Source organism: Bos javanicus, chromosome 3 (assembly GCF_032452875.1).
Source record: "Bos javanicus breed banteng chromosome 3, ARS-OSU_banteng_1.0, whole genome shotgun sequence".
In the NCBI taxonomy this organism is placed as follows: Eukaryota; Metazoa; Chordata; class Mammalia; order Artiodactyla; family Bovidae; genus Bos; species Bos javanicus.
Genome location: NC_083870.1, coordinates 52,439,369 through 52,463,152, shown reverse-complemented (window position 1 = coordinate 52,463,152; position 23,784 = coordinate 52,439,369). Strand labels below are relative to the sequence as shown.

General features: G+C 38.6%; 1 protein-coding gene across 3 annotated transcripts in view; it reads right to left on the bottom strand.

Annotated features, from left to right (window-relative positions):
- Positions 1–22,127: 22,127 nt before the first annotated feature.
- HFM1 (helicase for meiosis 1) overlaps positions 22,128–23,784 on the bottom strand; it is a 110,962-nt gene continuing 109,305 nt past the window's right edge. The window contains exons 37-38 of one of the 3 annotated variants that reach the window (XM_061411250.1): positions 23,615–23,766; positions 22,128–22,868 (exon numbers count right to left, since the gene is read on the bottom strand). In XM_061411250.1, the coding sequence (XP_061267234.1) occupies positions 22,802–22,868; positions 23,615–23,766 (219 nt within the window). In that variant the 3' untranslated portion in view covers positions 22,128–22,801. Of the gene's footprint in view, positions 22,872–23,614; positions 23,767–23,784 lie in introns of all 3 variants that reach the window. The other 2 variants (XM_061411251.1, XM_061411249.1) reach the window with 2 other exon arrangements.

Here is a 23,784-nt window from a genome sequence, read left to right as displayed (position 1 = left end):
CCAAGCACAGCAATGTCTGCGTGTCCATGTCTTTGGAGGTCAGGTGCTGGTAAGGTCAGTCCTCCAGCGACCAGCAAAGGATGCACAAATGAATGAAGTCCCGTGAACTGTCCACTGAGCTGTCACAATACCCCAGGGTCCTCTCTTAGAACCAGTTCACTTTTAGGTGTATCTGGTGGAAGCCATGGCCCTCGCAAATCTGTGCCAAATTCTGTACCAACGTCCCTCCATCTCACAACCCTAGGCAAGTATTTCTTCTTTGTTTTATAAACAAGAAAACTCAGGAAATTAATTGTTCACATTCACACAGGAAGTGATGGAGCTGGAATTCATCCTAGAATGTTGAACTGCAAAATGCCTGCTCTCTCTCAAGGCAAAATCCTGCCTTGTCTGATTAGAAGCAGTGAGGGGAGTTTACAAGGCAGCACATGGGGCGCAGGAGAAGGAAATGCTCAGGCTGTGTGTGTTAGGCACTCAGTCGTGTCCAACTCTTTGCGACCCCATGTACTGTAGACCATCAGGCTCCTCTGTGTATGGGATTCTCCAGGAAAGAATACTGGAGTGGGTTGCCATTCCCTTCTCCAGGGGATCTTCCCAACCCAGGGATCAAACCCGTGGCTCCCACTTTCCAGGCAGATTCTTTACTGTCTGAGCCATCAGGGAAGCCAAGGCAAACAAGGCAAACTGAAAACCACAGCCCAAGAGCCCCAGCAGCCACTACTGAGTGGCAACTGGTAACAAGAATTTATTTTCACAAAGAAGTTCGTATGTCTTCACTCAAATCTAAAAGGAAGGGAAATATGCAATTATTGTAGAAATGCTAAAATGCAATATGGTTACACTGAATGGATTAAAATTTAAATATCATTTAAGGAAGACTGAGGGAAAACAAACCCATTTACTGATGATGTTGGCTAGATAAAGTGTCCCTGCAGTAGACTTCTATTAAGCGCACGGTGAGCTTTTGAAGAATGGGTTTAGTCTTCAGTTCTGGACAGGTGAATAGTGTATCCATTTCCTGTATTGCACCCCATGAGCTCAAGCAATGATGCTCAAAGAATTGCTTCTGCAGTTTGGGCAGTCAGCATACACCTGTCCTCTTTAGAGAGTTTAACTGAAACCAAGCAAAAGTCAGCACTTGGTTATTACTATTATTGTTTTAATAAGCATCTTCAGCAAACCTACCAATCTTCCCTAAAAAAAAAATCTAATTCTTTTTCCCTGGTGACAAGGGAATAACTTATGAAAATATTGCCTTGCAGTTCAAAGAATGATACAATGACAGACAACACTCAAATTGGCGATTATTTAGTACTTGGGCCTCCTACCTGTTTCTAAAATGTTGATTAGTTCTTCCCTTGCCAGGCGGGGTTGTGTCTTCCATGTGAAATGCTACAGAAAGCAGCAGCATTCCTATTTCAAGGATGGAAGAAACATTAATTATTCCTTGGAATCCTGTGGGGTGAAGTGGGATTTTTTTTCCCTTCCCTTCCCCAAACACAACAGGAGAATTATTTCCTAATAAAACTTCCACTAGGCCAGACTAGTGTAGATGGAACATAATTTTTAATAGGTAGTGGCCTGGAATCTGACAGATACTGGCAGAGTGGGTGCCCCTGTTTTAAAAAGCTGAATGTGGCTGACAGTAATACCACTGCTTCCTTACGTCTATTAGAGTCAGTATAAGGTTAGACAGATACATTCCCACCAGCACAAAACAGCAACCTTCCAAAATGTATGTCAGTGGTGTATTTACAGCCAAATCCAGAAGGGGCTTGTACTTCTTACACTGCTCCCATTAATGAGACAAATGTCAGCATCCATAAGCTATTTTTTTGTTCCTGCTTATCAAATCTTTCAAAAAATTGATAACTAGTCTTTATAGATTGTGAAAGTCAGATATAACTCTGAATGTATTACCTCACTGGACCCCTTGGGGTAAACTTATCACCTGGAAACCATTTTACATGGACGATTTGACTTTCATGTGGAGTGTCATAGTGTACCCTGGATGGAAATCTAAAATAAAATATCTGGACTACAACCTTCCTCTTGGTGGGATTTATGATTCCCTCAGTACAATAATTTTGAAAATTGTATCCCTTATGCTGCAAGACTTGATATATTATTAACTGCTTGAATTGGAAAAGCTTTCCAATAGGCTTACATGCTATCTAGAGGCATGGATTAATTTTTTTTGGAACTACAAGCTTATCTCCAACTGTTTTTCAGCAGTCTAAACTGCCCAGTTCATCTTCTGTCTAGAGCAGATGAGAGCGTCTATCCCTTCTCTGGCAGCAGAGCTGTGAGGCTCTGCTTTTAGCAAAGGTCTTCCGGAAGATGATGACCATTGATACACTAGAGAATCGGTTGTGTTCAGTTAATCACACCCCAGAGAGACCTGCATCCACTGGTTCTCCTATTTCTCGTGGCATTTTCTGGTTTTAATTCTACTCTGGCAGAACTGAACTGGTGTACAGAGAATGCTGGTAGGAGGGAGTCAGTGAGGAGGAGGGTGGTGCAGAATATTGTTTTTGTGAACTTAGGGGATAGATTTTTTTTTAACTTTAAGGGACTTGTACTGCCACAGAGAAATTATCTACCTGTCTTCTGCTTTCATAGCCCCCTTCTCATCCCAGACACTGTGCCTTGAAAATCAGCCATGATTTTCTGGTGTATAAGAACCACCAGACTCTCCAAAGGCAGAGAGATCCAGAAAGCTTTCCATGGGGCTCTTCTTATAAGACTCTTTCCCTTCAGCCATGTCAGCTGGGTTGGAAATACATGGAATTACCTGTTTTACAGTCAATTCTGTATGTAGTCAAGATAAGGCTAACTGTCCTAATCTGGGGACAGCTTCTATAAACATTAATTCTGGGGACATGAAAGTGCAGGGCTTGAGATCACATTGCAGTAAAAACCAATGTGTTCTATGGCCTAAGGTGCTAGAAACATGGGAATGTATTTAGGATCAGTCACATGGCTCAGTGGTAAAGAATCTGCCTATCAAGCAGGAGACACGTGGGTTTAACCCCCAGGTCAAGAAGATCCCCTGGAGAAAGAAATGGCAACGCACTCTAGGATTCTTGCCTGGGAAGTCCCATGGACAGAGGATCCTGGCGGGCTACAGCCCATGGGGTCACAAAAGAGTCAGACACAACTTAACAATTAAAAACAACAAAGCCACAAGAAAATCTGAAATTCCCTGAAATTTCAAAGCTCATGTATGAAAGAATTAGAGGCTCTCTCCAATTTGATAACAATCCTAAAACTTTACGTGATGTTACATATAACATATTGTAAAGATGAAGTAAATTCTAAAAACTATAATTAATAAGCAACAAATTTTTATCAACTACATTACAGGGTAGACTGAACAGGTAGTCAATTGTAGAGAAAGTGTTATAAAGGTGTATCCAATTAATCAATCAAAGTACATTAGTTTTGTGGCTTTTGTGAGGCCTATAACTTGCTGTGTTGCTTCTTTTTTATAATTTGTTGTGTTTTTCTCTCCACCTAAGTAAATATTCACTTTGTACTCAATTTTGTATCAAAAATTTCCAAATTGAATGAACTTTAGGCTTCACAATATCTGGATCTACCCCTGGATGGGTTAATTACCCTTCTCTAGTAAAGGGGTGCAGAGAAGGCAATGGCACCCCACTCCAGTACTCCTGCCTGGAAAATCCCATGGATGGAGGAGCCTGGTGGGCCACAGTCCATGGGGTTTCGAAGAGTTGGACACGACTGAGTGACTTGACTTTCACTTTTCACTTTCATGCATTGAAGAAGGAAATGGCAACCCACTCCAGTGTTCTTGCCTGAAGAATCCCAGGGACGGGGGAGCCTGGTTGGCTTCGGTCTATGGGGTCACACAGAGTCGGACACGATTGAAGCGACTTAGCAGCAGCAGCAGCAGCAGTAAACGGATGACAAATTTTGGGTAATATAATCATCTTCTATGTATAATCTAATCAATTGTAGGACTAAGCTTTATAGAATTTATAGTTTTAAAATCTTTATTAAACCTAGAGCTTTATATAATACCTCTTTATGGAAAATATATAGAATATATCAGCAAATCAACATTGAGATACTTTTTTCAGGTTAGCATAACAGAGTTCTGTAAAAGCTTTAAAGTTCTCTGTGAAATACATCTACTTATGGTGAGTTTCTCAGTTTTTCTTTTTACAGACTTCCCTGGTAGCACAGTGGATGGGAATCCATCTGCCAATGCAGGGGATACAGTTCGAGCCCAAGAGGATTTCACATGCCTTGGAGCAACTAAGCCCACATACCTCAACTTCTGAGTCTGCACTCTAGAGCCCAGGAGCCATAATTACTGAATCCTGAGAGCCTAGAGCCTGTGCTCCACAACAAGAGAAGCTACCACAATGAAAAGCCTGTGCACTGCAATGAAGAGTAGCCCCTGCTCGCCACAACTAGAGAAAGCCTGTGCACAGCCACGAAGACTCAGTTCAGTTCAGTTCAGTTGCTCAGTTGTGTCCGACTCTTTGCAATCCCATGAATAGCAGCATACCAGGCCTCCCTGTCCATCACCAACTCCCGGAGTTCACTCAGACTCACGTCCATTGAGTCAGTGATGCCATCCAGCCATCTCATCCTCTATCGTCCCCTTCTCCTCCTGCCCCCAATCCCTCCCAGCATCAGAGTCTTTTCCAATGAGTCAACTCTTCGCATGAGGTGGCCAAAGTACTGGAGTTTCAGCTTTAGCATCATTCCTTCCAAAGAACACCAAGGGCTGATCTCCTTTAGAATGGACTGGTTGGATCTCCTTGCAGTCCAAGGGACTCTCAAGAGTCTTCTCCAACACCACAGTTGACTCAGTACAACCTAAATAAATAGTTTGTTTTCTTTGCTAGCTATTTAATTATTTATTAGTCATCTTAATTATCTCTTTTAAAAGTTTATATATACCAAGGACTTTTATCATCCAGTAAATGTTAACACTGAAGGTTTAAAAGTATGTTGAGGATTAGTTAACTGACTCATTTAATGAATAAATAATGCGGTGATCAAATGCTGAATTGATATGAGTAAAGTCTGTTATTAAAGGATCACAAGATATTATTTTTCTATAAGAAAATCTAAAGTTATCACTTGAGGGATCATCATTTACAGGAAAATGTTCTTCCTGAAAGAGGTGCAGACTAGTTGGCAAGGTGAAGGGGCTCGTATGTATTTCTCTGGCCTTCCCAGCAGACAATATACAACAAGATAAATAAGCTCTATCTTGCAGGTGGGGAAGGAGCCAGTAAGCATTAAACCAATGCACAGCCAAAATTGGAGGCAAATTTCAGAGGAATTCCTCCAGCCGGCATGGGGGACACTTGTCTGGAAGCAGTGCAGATGATTCCAGGGTCTGTCTCTTCCCAGCTGTGAACCTCAAGCCACAGGCCATTTTTAAACTTTCTGTGTGTTATCTTTAAATGATGAAAGTCCTTGGTATATATACACTTTCAAAAGAGATAATTAAAGATGACTAATAAATAATTAAAAAGCTAGCAAGGAAAAGAATGATTTATTTATTTATTTCAGCTGCACTGGGTCTTCATTGCTGCACACAGATTTTCTCTAGTTGCAGCAAGCAAGGCCACTCTTCCTTGACCAGGGATTGAACCTGGGCCCCCTGAATTGGGAGCATGGAGTCTTAGCCACTGGACCACAAGGGAAGTCCCCCTCTCCAATAATCTTTTAGTCAAGCTGTTGGAAAACTTTTTAGAATACGGAAACTGGAGCTTCCCTTGAGTGAGTGACTAATTGCTCAGTCATGTCTGACTCTTTGCGACCCCATGGACTGTAGCCCACCAGGCTCCTCTGTCTGTGAGATTCTCCAGGCCAGAACACTGGAGTGGATTGCCATTCCTTTCCCTAGGAGATCTTCCTGACCCAGCGTTCGAACTCGAGTCTCCCACATTGCAGGCACATTCTTTACCACCTGAGTCACCAGGGAAGTCTTTGGCTCTTCACAAAAAAGGTTGACCCTGCAGAGGACAGAGTGAAAGCAGAGAAATCACTGCTGTCTCCTCCCCGGGAGGTTCCTGGGCATTCAACCCTCTTCATCAGCTATACAGAAAACCAAGTTTGCAGTTGGTAACTTTGGCTGTCACAGAGCCTATCCATTTGGAGAGCATTTAGCTTATTGACCTAAATGTTCCCATGTTTAGGAAAAAAAAAGTAGTCTAATTAATTCACAATAAAAATCTTCTCATAGAAGATAAAACTCATCTAACCCAAACAGAATTGAATATGTGACAGGATGCAGTCATCAGCATGCAGCAGCCTTAAAAATTACAATATCTGACCTTAATATGTGTGAATCTATCAGGATTCCATTGTCGACATGTATATTTTTCAATATTCTTCTCTAAGCTGAAATCATGTCATTTATATGCAAATGACCACATCCTCAGCAGCTGCTGCTTCTCGGTTGAAGCCAAGGGACTTATTTGCACTTAATAAAGCCTCATAAATAGGTTTTGCTTCTAAAAGGGTGGGGAAGCAGGAAACCCATCATAGCCTTTTACAGTTACAAGCTTCTTATTGTTTTGAAAGCGAGCGGACACCTCTAAGAGGACGGTTCTCAGTTACCAAAAGGAACAGGGCTCCTCACCCAGTCAGCTTGCCCCTTTTCTTCTTGGGAAACAAATGCTCCATCCTTCTTGGTACCTACCTTCTTCCCACCACAGCCATGGCCATCGCTGGTCTGCATCTGGGTTGTGATTTAATCCAGACTCTAGTACAAAGGAGGCCTGCACTCTCAGTGGAACCTCCTGCCAGGTGGGATGAGCAGGTGTCCAGACCCAGGAAAACCCCTCAGGCCCCCTCAGGCTGTTCTGTTTGAAAGGAGAAGGAGGAGGAGAATTCCTCCCCAAGCGGAGGAGGAGAATTTTTCCTTTTATGAGTTATGAGTTTCCCTTTAAAACACTCCACACAGGGAAGGGACAGCATATGGGGACAGTTTGTACCCTCTGAGGGCTCAATCAAACAGCGTTAAAGGAACATTAAAAACTCAGCTTAATTCATGGGATAAGTGCATAGAAATTCTCCTTCTCTCCTCCCACTCCCATCCTCCTAGCTGGTCTTATTTGTCAACAGAATTGGATGGAAAAGGAAAAGACTGTATGCACTAGGTGTCCATATACTATGAATTCTACTATTATATCATACCATATATATGAATTCTAGAATTCCATTTTCTATTAACGCTCCATAAAACCTCCCAGGCTTCTACACTGGGGTCAACAGAAATGTTCCATTTACCATTTAAGACCACTTAGGACATGCTTTAAAAAAAAAAAAAAGAAGAATATTATAGGATAATTGTCTCCTGCTGTTAGATGCTAAGATAAACCTGAGGCACTTATGAAAAATAAATAATGATGGGAAGCAGGTCATTTATTTTTAAAGCACTGTGCTGCTGATTTGGTAATAATGACCTATTATCCCTGTCAGAGTAATAGAGTGTTCCTGGAGTTTCAGTTCTGGTGTGTGAGCAACTGGCATGATAGAGATGATTACATTGTCTGATAAATGTGTATAATCATTGAATACACTGGTTGAAAATACTATCATTAAATTGTCACCAGCTAGGCAAAGAGACAAACATCTCTACCATATCAACCTATCAGAGATGTTTATAACTGCGAAAACATCCAAACACACTGCTAATGTAAAAGACACACACACACACATACATACACACATAAAAATCCAGCCACTAGGAGCAAAATGCAGCCAGGGAAGAGCTGACAAGAAGTGATACATGGTCCTTTAATCAGGAGTCCTAGGCTCTAGTCTCATCTCTCTGAGCCTCAGTTTCTTTAATTTTAAAAATAGAGATCATATCTGTCCTGTGCACTTCACAATATTATTATCAGTATCAAAGTTGTAAAAAATACATAATACAGTTGTAAAAAATACAAAAACACAAAATATACAAAATGAGTATTATATGCTCAGTCATGTCTGACTCTTTGCAACACCATGGACTGTAGCCCACCAGGCTCCTCTGTCCACGGGGTTCTCCAGGCAAGAATACTGGAGTGGGTTGCCATTTCCTCTTTCAGGGGATCTTCTTGACCCAGGAATCAAACCCGTGTCTCTTACGTCTGCATTTGCAGGAGGGTTCTTTATCGCTAGCAGCACCTGGGAAATCCCCTGCAATCTTTATCAGCATCCATTTCCAGAATTCTTTTCATCTTGCATCACTGAAACTTTGTGTCCACTAAACAATAACCTTCAATTCCCTCCTCCTCCCAGCCCCTGGCAACCACCATCTATCTTCTGTCTCTATGAATTTGACTGCTCTAAGAATATAATGGAATCACACAGAATTTATCCTTTTGTGTCTGACTGATTACGCTTTGCACAATGTCCTGAAGGTTCATTCATGTTGCAACATATGTCAGAATTTCCTTCCTTTTTAGCTTAATAATATTTCATTGTATATATAAGCTGTTCTTGCTTATCCATTTATCTGTTGATGACTACTTGGGTTCCTTCTACTTTCTGGCTATTGTGAATAATGTCATAGTTTATATGAATAGGAAAATACAAGTATATTCTATTTATGAGTATTCTAAGTATGAATATGTTTCTTTAAGACCCTGCTTTCAATTCTTTTGGGTATATACCTAGAAGTGGAATTGCTGGACCACATGGTAATTCTATGGTTAACTTTTGAGGAACTCCCATACCGTTTTTTACAGTGTCTGCACCAGTTTACATTTCCACCAGCAGTGCACAAGGGTTCCAGTTTCTCCATGTTCTCAAAAAGTCTTATTTTCTGTTTTTTGTTTTTTTAAAATAATAGCCATCCTAATGGGTATAAGGTGGTACACACTGGTTTACTTTTAATACAATGATGTACAAGAACCATTGTCTAATATCATGAAAATTTTCACATTTGGGATGACATTTTCTTTTATTTTTATTGAAGTATAGTTGATTTACAACGTGTTAGTTTTGAGTGTACAGCAAAGTCACTCAGTTATTGCATACATATTATCTATTTTTTTTCAGATTCTTTTTCCTTATAGGTTATTATAAAATATTGGAATGACATTTTTTTTTCTAATTTTATTTTATTTTTAAACTTTACATAATTGTATTAGTTTTGCCAAATATCAGAATGACATATTTTTTAACCATAGATTAGATACTAATTTGCCAAGTATGTTTACAACTACAGTTCAGAGTGATTTAGAAACTCCTCTAATACCTGTCATACATATATATACACGACAGGTATATTACAGATATAGCTTTAATGGAAATTTGCCCCCCAGAAATTATTTATATGCTAAATTGTACATATAATTCATACATGCATGAAGAGTGATACTTAAGAAGTTTTATAATTTATATGCATGCGTGGTCAGTCTCTCAGTTGTGTATGATTCTTGGTGATCCCATGGACTAGAGCCGGTCAATTCTGAGTCTGCAGAATTCTCCAGGCAAGACTATTGGAACTTTGTGTCCACTACTGAAACTAAATGGGTTGCCATTTCCTCCTCCAGGGGATCAAAGAAGGTTACCGCTGAGCCCAGGCATCAAAGAAGGTTACCACTGAGCCACCTAGGAAGGCCCCAAGTCCCAAGTGTTTTACTCTTGCTTAATTTTGCATACAGAATCGAGGATAAATAGATTAAAAGACACTGTGCATGGTTGTAAATACTTTTTTAGAAAATGTTTTTAGGTTTTAAAAACCTGGGAGAGGGAAATTAACTCACAAAAGGACTGATTTCTTCCCATACTTAGGAACCCTCACCAACAGTCCATTTCCCAAAAGGCCTGAAAATAAACAGGAACAAAGTGAGCCTCTGTTGCAGGACCTCCAAGTCTTGCATTACAGGCACAATGAATTTAATTCATTTAAATTCAATTAAAATGACATCAGTATGGTTCTGTGCCATAAGCCCATTGGATTCTGCTGTGACTTAGTGGCTTAAAATAACACAGATTTATCACTTACAGTTCTGGGGGTCAGAGGCCTCCTGGAGATAAAATCAAAGCTACTTGATTTTAAAACCCTGGGTTCCATTCCCTCCAGAGGATCTAGGGGGAGAATCCATATCCTTGCCTTTTCCAAATTCTAGAGGCTGCCTGAATCTCTTGACTTGTGTGACCCCTTTCTCCATCATGGACTTCCCAGGTGGCTCAGATGGTAAAGAATCTGCCTGTCACACAGGAGACCCAGGTTCAATCCTTAGGTTAGGATCTCCTGGGGAAGGGAATGGCTACCCACTCCAGTATTCTTGCCTGGGAAATTCCATGGACAAAGGAGCCTGGCAGGCTATAATCCATGGGGTCACAGAGAGTCAGACACGACTGAACAACTAATACTACTACTACTCTCCATCCGTGTGGCATCTTCAAATTCTTTCTCTCCTGAGCTCTGCTTCCACCCTCACATCTCCTCTGATTCTGACTCTCCTGCCTCCCTCTTTCATTTATAAGGACCCTTGAGAGTAGGCTGGGCTCACCCAGATAATCCAGGATAATCTCCCCATCTCAAAATCCTTAACTTCACATCTGCAAAGTTCCTTTTGCATGTATGTGACATACTCACGGACTTGGGGATTAAAATGTGGACATCTTTGGGGGTCTTATTTTGTCTACCTCAGGGATGGATTACACATTCTTTCCTCAGTCATAGGGCCTAGATATTATCCGTATTTTAGGTCAATACTTCAAATGGCACAAGCTGGCATTCAGAAAAGCCAGAGTTAATCAGATAAAAAGCAGATATCAGCATGCACTCTTTCACATCACCAAGAGAATCAAAACAGTATGACAGTAAATTTGACTTCTTGTCATGTTGAATTCTTCTTTCAGTGCTACATTATCAGAAAGAAGCAGTATTGTTTTAATGTAATTTATATAGTGCCTTCCCCTGAGTGATGAACTGAATATTCCTTAGTATCCTCGGAGAATTAGGCTATCTCTTTTTATCCCAGCTCAGCCACTCCAGCAATATAATATGCTGCACTATAACATCTGTGTGCAAGAAATAAATCAGACTCACTAAATTTAAGGATGTTCACTTAAAGAAATTCCTTTGGAGTTTTTTTTTTTTCTCACTTGAAAATGCTCTTCTTTGGGTATTATAAAGCCATTGACCCATATTAGATTAATTAGGTCAATTAGCCTTTAGGTAGTAATTACCACTCAGATGGCTTTGAACAGTTCCTTTTTAATAAAGGTGTGCCTTGAAAAGAGATTATCAAATTCCTGCCATATAGTAGCATTAAGGAAACATGCATTTAGCAGTTCTTTCTGCAATGTGGTTTGGGTGTAGCAGTGACGCTGGGTAGGAAAAGCTTAAGGACTTTACCTCCATGAGTTGCTTATTCACATTCAACCATTGTTAAAAGCCACATGGGTATTTTCCATTCAGAGAAGCTGTTGATAGCTCTGAATGCTGAGCCTAATTCAGAGCAACTCCCTCTCTTTTTCTAACCCGTCAATAGGAATCCCCACATTTTTAAACTGTCACTGACCCCAGCACCTAAAATGGGACTCCCATCAGCCAACACATTTATCTGAAACTTTTTGCTTTCTGTTTCTCTCCTTTAACAACATTCCCATATTTATGTTAACATCGACAATGCTGCTAAGTCGCTTCAGTCGTGTCCGACCCTGTGTGACCCCATAGACCGCAGCCCATGAGGCTGCCCCGTCCCTGGGATTCTCCAGGCAAGAACACTGGAGTGGGTTGACATTTCCTTCTCCAATGCATGAAAGTGAAAAGTGAAAGTGAAGTCGCTCAGTCGTGTCGGACCCTCAGCGACCCCATGGACTGCAGGCTACCAGGCTCCTCCATCCATGGGATTTTCCAGGCAAGAGTGCTGGAGTGGGGTGCCATTGCCTTCTCCACAATAGCTGCCACTTAATGAGTATTTGCTAGGTTCCAGACATTTCACTTTTTAAAATGTTTCATTTATTTATTTATTTATTTTGCTGCCCTGGGTCTTAGTTGCAACACATGGGATATTTAGTTGCAGCATGTAGGATCTAGTTGTCTCACCAGGAATCATACCACAGGTCCCTTGCATGGGGAGTATGGAATCTTAGCCACTGGGCCACCAGGGAAGTCTCCCATTGCACATTTGTTATTCATTATTCCTAATCGTTACCGTGAGTTAACAGCTATTTGTTGAAATATTTTCTCTAGATACTGGAGATAGTCAAGTGGATATCCTTTCTCCACATCATAGTTGAGGAAACTGAGGCAGAGGATCTTAGTGAGGTGCTCAGGCCCTGGACAGGGGTCGTTGCAGGCAGCCCAGGGGTTTACAGGGAGCCCAGGGTCTGTCTGGCTCTGCAGCATGGCTCTTCCCACCCCATCAGTCTGCTCCAGTGGAAAGAGGGGTACTGGAACTGCTGTCTCCTTTCAAAGCTGGGTTTGAAAACTCACCAGACTGTTTGGTACATAAGGTTGCTGCTGCTGCTAAGTCACTTCAGCTGTGCCCAACTCTGTGCGACCCCATAGATGGCAGCCCACCAGGCTCCCCTATCCCTGAGATTCTCCAGGCAAGAACACTGGAGTGGGTTGCCATTTCCTTCTCCAATGCCTGAAAGTGAAAAGTGAAAGTGAATTTGCTCAGTCGTGTCCGACTCTTAGCGACCCCATGGACCACAGCCTACCAGGCTCCTCCGTCCATGGGATTTTCCAGGCAAGAGTACTGGAGTGTGGTGCCATTGCCTTCTCCAACATAAGGTTGCTAATGAACTCCAAATCTTCGAAGAAAGTTTAAAGGCATTTTAGGAACCAGGTTGAAAAATAGATAACTCAAAATTACTCAGAACACAAGTTTAACCCCTAGTAATTAAAGGTTTTAATTTTTTTTCATGAGTCTGATACACACACAGGTGTAAAAAAGTTGATGTACTACTTAAATGAATACATATAAATGGCATGAGACATAGTTCTAGGTGCATCCTTACTGCTGTTTTTATGAAGTGAAAGTGAAAGTCGCTCAGTTGTGTCTGACTCTTTGCAACCCCATGGACTATAAAGTTCATGGAATTCTCCAGGGCAGAATACTAGAGTGGGTAGACATTCCTTTCTTCAGGAGATCTTTCCAACCCAGGGATAGAACACTGGTCTCCCACATTGCAGGCAGATTCTTTACCAGCTGAGCTAGCAGGGAAGCCCATAGTTCACTCCATTTCTGATGTTTAGATCATAAAGCAGCGCTCAATTGTCAGTTGTGCGCTGACATCATCATGTTTTGTAGTCTTTGATTTCCCACGGAACAGAAAGGACTCTGAGCAAATTTACTCTATTGCTGAGGTCTGGACATTTCGATCTCCTGGAATATAGAGATAACTTTGTTTCTGTAGGTTTGTTCTACAAGTGTATTAAGTTTTAGAACCGAAAGCCTAAAGATTTAGGTTCCTAGAAGAATCAGAAATTTTCATATTGGGAATGTAAAAATGGAGTTTCTGGAGGGCAATTTGACAATAATTTGTTTCAATAATTTAAAGGTACATTTCTAGTGAAAGATGAATGTATAAGAATGCTCATTGCAATACCAGTTATTAAAGAACTGAAAACAATCTAAATATATATGAATAGGATAGTCATTCGGAGAAGGCAATGGCACCCCACTTCAGTACTCCTGCCTGGAAAATCCCATGGATGGAGGAGCCTGGTAGGCTGCAATCCATGGGGTCGCTGAGGGTCGGACACGACTGAGTGACTTCACTTTCACTTTTCACTTTCATGCACTGGAGAAGGAAATGTCAACCCCCTCCAGTGTTCTTGCCTGGAGAATCCCAGGGACGGGAGAGCCTGGTGGGCTGCTGTCTATGGGGTCACACAGAGTCGGACACGACTGAAGTGACTTAGCAGCAGCAGTAGCAGTAGCAGTAGCAGTGTAGTCATTAAATGTTTTGCACACCATGTTCATTCTGTTGATACATGAAAACTGATTATGTATAACATTTATATTGTATTGCTAAATGAAAATAAAGAAAAAAGACTATAATTTCACTTTAAAGTGTGTGTGTGTGTATCTGGATGACTGTATTTCAAAATATGCAAACTGTGATTACCATCCAGTGGTGGATGGCAGGTGATTTTAACTTCTTTGTGCATTTCTGTATTTTCTGAAATTTCTTTTATCCACATTTCCCATTTAGATCACTCAAACCACACCCACCAATGACAACAATTCTAATGCATGATATAAATTTTTTAGTTTGCCTATATTTCTACAAAATATTTTTTCTTGTTTTTTTTTGTACAGATATTTTAAATTTACTTAGATAGCTTCACGTTCTATTTCTTAACATTTTTCACCTAGTACTGATTTTTAGGCCTCTGTTGCTATGTGTACTAGTCTATTGCTGAATTATTTTCTTTTTTAAAAATATATATTTATTTATTTTAATTGGAGGCTAAGTACTTTACAATATTTTATTGGTTTTGCCATACATCAACATGAATCCACCATGGATGTACACTTGTTCCCCATCCTGACCCCCACTCCCACCTCTCTCCCCATACCATCCCTCTGGGTCATCCCAGTGCACCAGCCCCGAGCATCCTGTATCATGCATCGAACCTGGACTGGCAATTCGTTACACATATATTATACATGTTTCAATGCCATTCTCCCATATCATCCCACCCTCACCCTCTCCCACAGAGTGCAAAAGACTGTTCTATGTATCTGTGTCTCTTTTGCTGTCTTGCATACAGGGTTATCATTACCATCTTTGTAAATTCCATATATATGCATTAGTATACTGTATTGGTGTTTTTCTTTCTGGCTTACTTCACTCTGTATAATAGGCTCCGGTTTCATCCACCTCATTAGAACTGATTCAAATGTATTCTTTTTAATGGCTGAGTAATACTCCATTGTGTATATGTACCACAGCTTTCTTTATCCATTCGTCTGCTGATGGACATCTAGGTTGCTTCCATGCCCTGGGATGGAACATTGGGGTACATGTGTCTCTTTCCCTTCTGGTTTCCTCGGTGTGTATGCCCAGCAGTGGGATTGCTGGGTCATATGGCAGTTCTTTTTCCAGTTTTTTAAGGAATCTCCACACTGTTCTCCATAGTGGCTGTACTAGTTTGCATTCCCACCAACAGTGTAAGAGGGTTCCCTTTTCTCCACACCCTCTCCAGCATTTATTGCTTGTAGACTTTTGCAGCCATTCTGACTGGCATGAAATGGCACCTCATAGTGGTTTTGATTTGCATTTCTCTGATAATGAGTGATGTTGAGCATCTTTTCATGTGTTTGTTAGCCATCTGTATGTCTTCTTTGGAGAAATGTCTGTTTAGTTCTTTGGCCCATTTTTTGATTGGGTCGTTTATTTTTCTGGAATTGAGCTGCTTGTATATTTTTGAGATTGTCAGTTGCTTCATTTGCTATTATTTTCTCCCATTCTGAAGGCTGTCTTTTCACCTTGCTTATAGTTTCCTTTGTTGTGCAGAAGCTTTTAATTTTAATTAGGTCCCATTTATTTTTGCTTTTATTTCCAATATTCTGGGAGGTGGGTCATAGAAGATCCTGCTGTGGTTTATGTCAGAGAGTGTTTTGCCTATGTTCTCCTCTAGGAGTTTTATAGTTTCTGGTCTTAACGTTTAGATCTTTAATCCATTTTGAGTTTATTTTTGTATATGGTGTTAGAAAGTGTTCTAGTTTCATTCTTTCACAAGTGGTTGACCAGTTTTCCCAGCACCGCTTGTTAAAGAGATTGTCTTTTCTCCATTGTATATTCTTGCCTACTTTGTCAAAGATAAGGTGTCCATAGGCGTGTGGATTTATCTCTGGGCTTTCTATTTTGTTCCATTGATCTACATTTCTGTCTTTGTGCCAGTACCATACTGTCTTGATGACTGTGGCTTTGTAGTAGAGCCTGAATTATTTTCATAGTATAAGTACTATAAATAAGCATATGCTATTTTCATAATCAGAAAAAATCCAACAAAACTTTTTATTGAAAAGACTTCTTCTAACATCAGAGCATAAAACCATAAATTATATGATTTTGTAAATGGAATATCCAACTGGAGGATTATTTATTACACTGAAAATTTTATTTTTCTAAACACCTCTACTTTAGAAATGTATTTGGAATATGTAACTTTTTTCCATAAGTGTAGAAAATTCAAAGAGCAAAGAGAATATTTTAGGAGGCAAAATTTTCAAAAGACAAAGTTATTTTGATAGTGGAAAGTAGTGAAATGAACTTAATAAAGTGTGTTCTCACTATATATTAAAAATGAAATTAAAATCATTTAAAATAAAAGAAATATGACATTGCAATGCAAACAGAAATTGAGGAGAATCCCAGAAGGATAGGAAGTAGTTGATGGACAGCACAGGAAAATGAAAAGACAACTGGAGGAAGTAATAAAGCCTATGGGGAAAAACTTGAAATTTATATACTGAAAGTTCATAATTTTCAACATAAAAATCTAATAACAACTGATAATCCCTTTCCTTTCTTTAAACTTTAATTTAAGGATAAAAATAGAACTTTAAGAATTACTTTATACAATCATATTTTTATAAGATAGATATCAAATACTCTCAGTAAGATTTGTGTTTAACTTTCAAACTTCTCCTCAAAACAGTATATTCCTAGATGATAGATGCAGAAAAAAAATCACATGTAACTATTTATTATGGGGGAAAGTGGCAAGATGAGAGCCATATTTCAAGCAGATAATGCTTAAGTCCTATGATGCTGGAAAATGTCACAAATAATTGGGTTTCTTCTCTGTCTTTTTTAGGGTAGTTTTCACATACAGCAGACAGAAAGCTTTATGACACAACACTAACAGACAAAACCAAATTGTCTTTACAAAAAGGATTTTGTTGAACACAGGCTCTCCTTTCTCTCTTCAAAATATTGGGTTTCAAAATGAAGTCATTGACCTAGGAAAGATAAACAAATAGGCTCCAGGGATCTGGAGGCAGGACAAAAAGCAGGTTAAAGAACAGAAGCTTAAGTGTGAAAACCGAAAAACAATTACCTGAGGCTCAGTGCCAAATGGGAAGAAGAGATGTTTACTGATGTTGACAGGTGACCTGCAAAGGGGATAACCCACTCCCATATTCTTGCCTAGAAAAATCCCATGGACAGAGGAGCCTGGCAGGCTACAGTCTGTGGGGTCACAAAGAGTAGGACATGACTGAATCGATGCAGAAAGCACATACACATGTATAAAATATATACATAACAAGAAAATTTACCTCATAGGGCTATTGTAAAGATTAAGGGTATATGCCATCTATGTTCTATGTACCAGAGGGCCTTACTTAGGAAGTTTTTTTAAAAAAAAGAAAGCATGTTTAACATTTGAGCATCCACCTGAGACTCAGATCTTAATTTTTATACTGAGATTGGTGTAATTGCAATGATTTCCATAGATCATATTAAGAAATGAGACTTCTTGCACAAATCTATCACTATTAATGATATAGTGAGTAGAAATATGGTCAAGAAGTTGTGTAAGAGAGAAAAATCAGAAAACAGATGCAGCTAGAAAGCCATTTACTGAGGTGCAAATATTCAGTTGCAGAGAGCTAATTCCCAAACTAAAATTAAGGAGAAAAGGCATAAGTCATCATCACCATCCTCACCATCATCCCATGACTCAGATAGTTCAAGAGAGTCTCAGTCTTCTGATTCTGAAAGTGCTTCTGAAGAAAATTTTTAAAAAGAAAAAAGAAACATGAAAAAAATCCTGAAAACACAAACAAGGAAAAATTAAAGAAAAATGCATCTAGTGAAATGAGGCTGAAAATTTGAACATGACTCCAGTCTATTGTCTATTCAGAAGAGATACTCCTATACTTGAAAATAGATTCCTACCAGGAACATGAGACCAGAACCTCAGTGGAAAAGGAAAACCAAAAGTCAAATGGTCAAGAAAATGAGCATGTACATGACAAAAATAAAAATTTGACCATGTTATCAAGCAAGCCCTAGGACAAATGGAGGCAAAAGTGGATGAGTGAGTTGTGCAAAATTAATTTCTGTCTCCATTTTCAAGTTTACAGACCTGTTGATGAATTTCCTTTATTTCTGTATTTTCATTGTTTTTAGGTTTTTGGCTTTTTTTCTTTTTAATGAGACTTAAAATTGAGTTGATCTTTTGATAATCTGTAACCTGAATAATTTGTCTTGCTAAAATAAACTTGAAAAAAAATTGTAGCAAAATTCTTTTAGCTTTAAAAAAAGTTCTAATTGGTAAAAGTTGTTTCCAAAGTTAACAATTTAGAAATAATAAAAACAAAGGTGACTTTAGTCATTTGTATAATTTTAAAGGTTTGAAGCCATCTACTGTCACAGGAGGTAAATTCAGGCAAAATGTTAATGTCAGCTGAATTTTAATTCCTCTTTTAATAAAACATTTTATAACTACAACATAAAATTCATGACTGTAGGTTTATGGACACTTTTCTAAATCTTTTAGAATGCTGTGTGGGGTTTGGGTTATTTTGTTTGGATTTGTTTGGGTTCATTTTGTTTTGCTGAAGTATGTAGGGATTTTTAAGGCAGGTGTTAGTTTAGGGAAAGGTTTCTGAATTGAAATGTGAAAAGAAAGACAAAGATTGCTCTTTTGAATTATCTGCCCTAATTTTTAAAAATTTTATTTATTTATTTAGGGCTGTGCTGGGTCTTCACTGCGAGCATGTTCTTCTCTAGTAGCAGTAAAAGGGATATTCTCCAGTTGTGATGCATGGGCTTGTCATTGCTGTGGCTTCTCTTGTTGGGGAGCACAGGATCTAGGGTGTGCGGACTTCAGTAGTGTGGCAGGTGGGCTTAGTAGTTGTGGCTCCCGGGCTCTAGAGCACAGGGTCAACAGTTGTGGCACACAAGCTTAGTTGCTGCGAGGCATGTGGGATCTTCCCGGATCAGGGATCGAAACGTGTCTCCTGCATTGGCAGGTAGACTGTATTACTGAGCCACCAGGGAAGACTGAATTATTGCTTTTACGTTACGCTAATAAAACAAAACTCTACAGGGCATCTAAGTGCCTCTCAAAGCTACATAACAAAATACCCAGTTGATGTATGAGAATTATAAAGATAATTTAGACAGTTGGTGAAGAAAACAACCTATACTGAGAGGTAATTAAAGAAGAGCTATACCACCATGCTACATTTAAAATAGGAAATATATGTGCAGAAAACCAAGTAATAATCATTACTCTTTTATAATTGTCTTCTGGAATGGATCCTGTTAAAATTCTGATATCATCCTCTTCTCTTCCTTTCCAGTGAAAACAAGTGCATCTTACGCTTTAATGTGCATATAATCACCTGAGGATCTTGTTAAAATGCAGATTCTGACTCAGAAGGTCTGGAGGGAGGCCCAAGACCTTCTAATCAACTCCCAGGTATCTCCCATGTTACTGGTCTTCGGATCAGACTTCAGGTAGCAAGGTCTTTAACTACCGGCAGCCAGGAGTTGAAATACCAAGAAATAGTAAGTGGCAGCATTTTCCCTTCTGTTTTGTTTGTTCCACTAACTAATCAAAACTCACACTAAATTCTTAGCTTACTCACTTAGCTTAATTCTAAGCTTAGCTTAGTTTACTCCTCTTTGCCCTGATTTCCTCCTCACTGGTACCTTTTCTATACACACCTGTTATTATCTAGGATGCACTGGTATCCAGTGCTCTCCCTCTAGGTTAGGGGTCCTTGAACAGTATATTCCCTACAGTTCCTGTTGTTCCCATTTTCTAGAAATGGAGTCTTGGTAAAGAGACTATTCCATAATCTACTAAGGAGTAAACTGTGATAACATCTAGAAAAGTGAGTAATCCAGCAATCATTTGTATTTGGCTTTAGAATGTATTAGAATATGCCAAAGATTTATAATTACATTTTACTTATCATAATATTAAAATAGATTTGTGTGCTCTGACCATAAACCAACCAAGAGTGTTGGCAAGGAGGGAATGGGAATGGAGGGGACCTATTTGAAAGCATGAGGAAGTATATATAGGAGGGAGGTCTAAGATTAAAATCTTTTCTATGGATGATAATCTGTGGAAATCAAGAGTTCATTATTCAAGTCCTATATGATTTAACACAACTCAGACATGACAACTAAATATTGTATTATCTCACCCCTTCCCAATGGGTTATTTGAAGTGCTGTTAAGGAATATTTCTTTTCAGTACAAATAGTTACCATTCATTGAACACATACTATGTATCAGTACTTAAACTAAGAACTTTCTATGTAGTGGCTTACTAAATTCTCACTCCATACCTATGAGGTAGCTGCCAAACAGCCAATTAAGGACATTTTTAATCGAAAAAAACTTCTGGATATTTAACCCAACAAAGATTTTTGTGAAAGCTCTGTTGTATGGTTCATTCTATAGGAATAAGTTAACCCAATGTATTTATAGCATAGCTAATAAATAGGAAAACTTAGGGTTATTATTCACTTCATGGAAAGAATACCCAGTGACTGTACTCCTTTAAGCGGTCAGTATATATAACAAGGTTTTGAATCACATATATTTAACATACACATAATTTTCCAGGTAAGCACTTGCTCAAATGGCAAATTATCTACCCAAGTGTTTCTAAAATTGCCCTGATGATAGAAAGTGACCTGGAGTGCTTCTTAAAACCATAGAACTCTTAGTTCTGTTCACTGGTGATTCTGAATTAGTTGCTCTGAGATGAAGTCTGCCAAGTTTGTGTACTTACTATATTATCCATACATTTCTTATGATGAGCAAAGTTTGGGAAACATCAGTTTGTGAGTAAAGTTCAAGCTTCTTATTTTAACATCTAAAGTCTTCCACAAAGTGACCTCAAGGTACAGATCAAACATCTACAACATTTACCTATGTTTATAATTATCTATTCATTATTCCTCCCTCGGAGCTTTGCTCAAACTCTCCCCTCTGCCTACAATGTCCTTCTCTCATGTATTTGCCCATCAAAATCTTATTCATCTTTCAAAGCTCAGTTCAAATTTTTACCCCTATAAAGGCTTCCTTGACCCCATAGTCAGGATAATACTCTCTCTCTTACAGATTCCTATAGTTCTTTATTTTTAAAAAATATTCTTTATTTACTTTGGTTGAGCTGGGTCTTCGTTGTGTACGCAAGCTTTCTCTAGTTGCGGCTAGCAGGGGCTACTCTTCATTGTGGTGTGGGCATCTCACTGTGGTGGCTTCTCTTGGTGTGGAGCACAGGCTCTAGGTGTACAGGCTTCAGTTGCAGCACATGGGCTCAGCAATTGGGGTGACCTGTCTCTAGAGTGCAGACTCAGTAGTTGTGGTACACAGGCTTAGCTGCTCCATGGCATGTGGAATCTTCCCGGACCAGATATTGAACCCATGTCCTCTATGTTGGCAGGTGGACCCCTTCCACTGCACCATCAGGGAATTCCAGAACTCCTATAGTTCTTTAAATCTCTATTGCAGTGATTCTCAAAGTGTAGTCCCTGGAATAGCAGTATCAGCATCACTTGGGAATGTGTTAGAAGTGCACATTCTAGGCCCCATGTCAGATCTATTGAGTCAGAAACTGGGTATGGTGCTCAGCAATTTGTTTTCAAATAAGCTCTCTAGAATATTCCAACACATCCTGAAACTTGAGGCCCACTTCTCTAATGTAGTCTATATTTATTATTGTTATATTATAGGTCTTAACTTCTCTGCCAGAATGTAAAGCTCCATGAGAGCAAAAGTAGTGTCTTCATCATTTGTATCCTTTGCACTACCAGGCATAGTACTTTTCACTTAGCAGATCACAATAAGTCTTCTTAAATTAAACTGCTATTTCTTTAGTGTCAAAGTCTATGTATGCTAGATGAGCAGACTGCAGTGAACCAATTTTTCATTTTAATGGTGTTTAATAACCTTTAAAGGTTGTAGCATGATTGATTCAGATGCAGAAACACCAATTGTAAAGACGACTAAAATAAGGGCTGGTTGCTCTTACTTTTCAACAGAGACAAAGTCTTAAACTTGTTCTAAGTTTAATACATATGATGCCTCATAAATGTTTACTAATAACAGCCAACAACCTCATCTTCTTCTCTACTTCTCTTGTCTCTAAGGCTTTTACATCTGAAGAAAAATTCCTAAAGCTTCTGAAGTAGCTTCAACTTCACACTGTATCTATAAATAAATTAGATAATAAACACTGCTTAGCATGCCTATGATACTACTTATTAATAAAGAAATCTGAGAGATAACTCACTGGAAAATAATATCAAATAACTTTTGCTGTATTAAAAATCAACATAACAAAGTTAGAAATCACCACATTAAAAAACAAGTTAAAGGAAGACAGTCTACACTGATTAATGTTTCCTTTATTGTTGCTTGAAATGATATAAGAATAGGTTCAGACAGCCACTGGATTCTTAAAAATCTTTAGTAAAAAAAATTAATGGTGAAAAATTGATACAATAAATAGATTTACTGACCTACAAACATTTTGCCTTCCCAGAATTTCTTCTTAAGATAATATTAAATTGGTTCTGGTCTAAATCCAATTAATAACCAAATAGTTATTTCTAAATGAAGCTTAATTATCAGCTTATGAAACAAAGCCTCTGTAAAAGTGCTTTTCATGAAGTTACAATATTATGGGGGAAAAAATCAGTCCAAATATTTTGTTGCAAAAAAAGTCAACAAAGTTGGTCAAATCCAAGAATAGAAAATCTGAACAAGTATGAACTGCTTTTTAAAAATAAAAATCATGCTTTGTAAGGTGTCCTTATAATTTGTCTTATTAATATAAAAAGCATTTTTGTCTGTTTTAGAAAATACCATCAAATATTCCCAGAAAAGACTTTATTTCGTCAGCTTCATCATCAGGATGATACCTACTGGGGGAAAAAGCAAATGTAAAAGTTAACTATTTTTGTAACACATATTTATAATAAATAATGTACTAAATATATAAAATGGATAAACTTGAAGATTGCTGAGAGGTAATTTATCAAACGAACTTCAATAGGCATAATCTTATAGGAAGTCTGGAGGAAATTAGAATTCATGAACTATGAAAGGTAGAGACAAGTATACTAGATAGATATTTCTTTAGACATATTGGAAAGTAGTGCCATTTAATCACTGTCAACAGGTCTCAAAACCTTGACTATTCAAGAGGGAAACGGAAACTGCTAAAGGTAACCATAAAAACGATCAGCAGTAGGGGCACTGATTAGACTTAACCTGACTTCTTCTTTGAACCTGTAGAATTATAACAGAACCTGGTGGCTGAAATACAACTAGAACATTAGAAAAATTAGCTGATCTCATTTCTCAAGTGACCTCATATTTCATATTATCAACATATTGTATTCAAATTAGTAAAAAAGTTTATCAATGTAATACAGTGTTTTAAGTACTAGCATCAAATACATAGGTTCTCAAAAATTGAGATATTTGATATTTTGAATTATCTTAGGGAGCTTAGCTAACCAGAGGTCTAAAATTTTTACATCTTTAAGTAAATAAAACATTTAGGTTCTGATCCTTAAAATGAACCAAGGGAAAAGGAATGCTGAAATTCTTTGTAGAAAGCTTTCACTTGTATAGTCTTAAAATATTTTTAAAGAGTTCTTACCTGAAATCAATCTCCTTTTTACATTCATTTCTAATAAAGCAATCCACTTTCTCATTAAAATTTGAAGAGTTTGATATTTTTTCAGAGCGAGTAAAGCATAGCTTTTCAATCTCTGGTGACAGACTTTGTTGTTTTCTTTCTTGTAAATGGACCTATATTTTAAGGTTAAA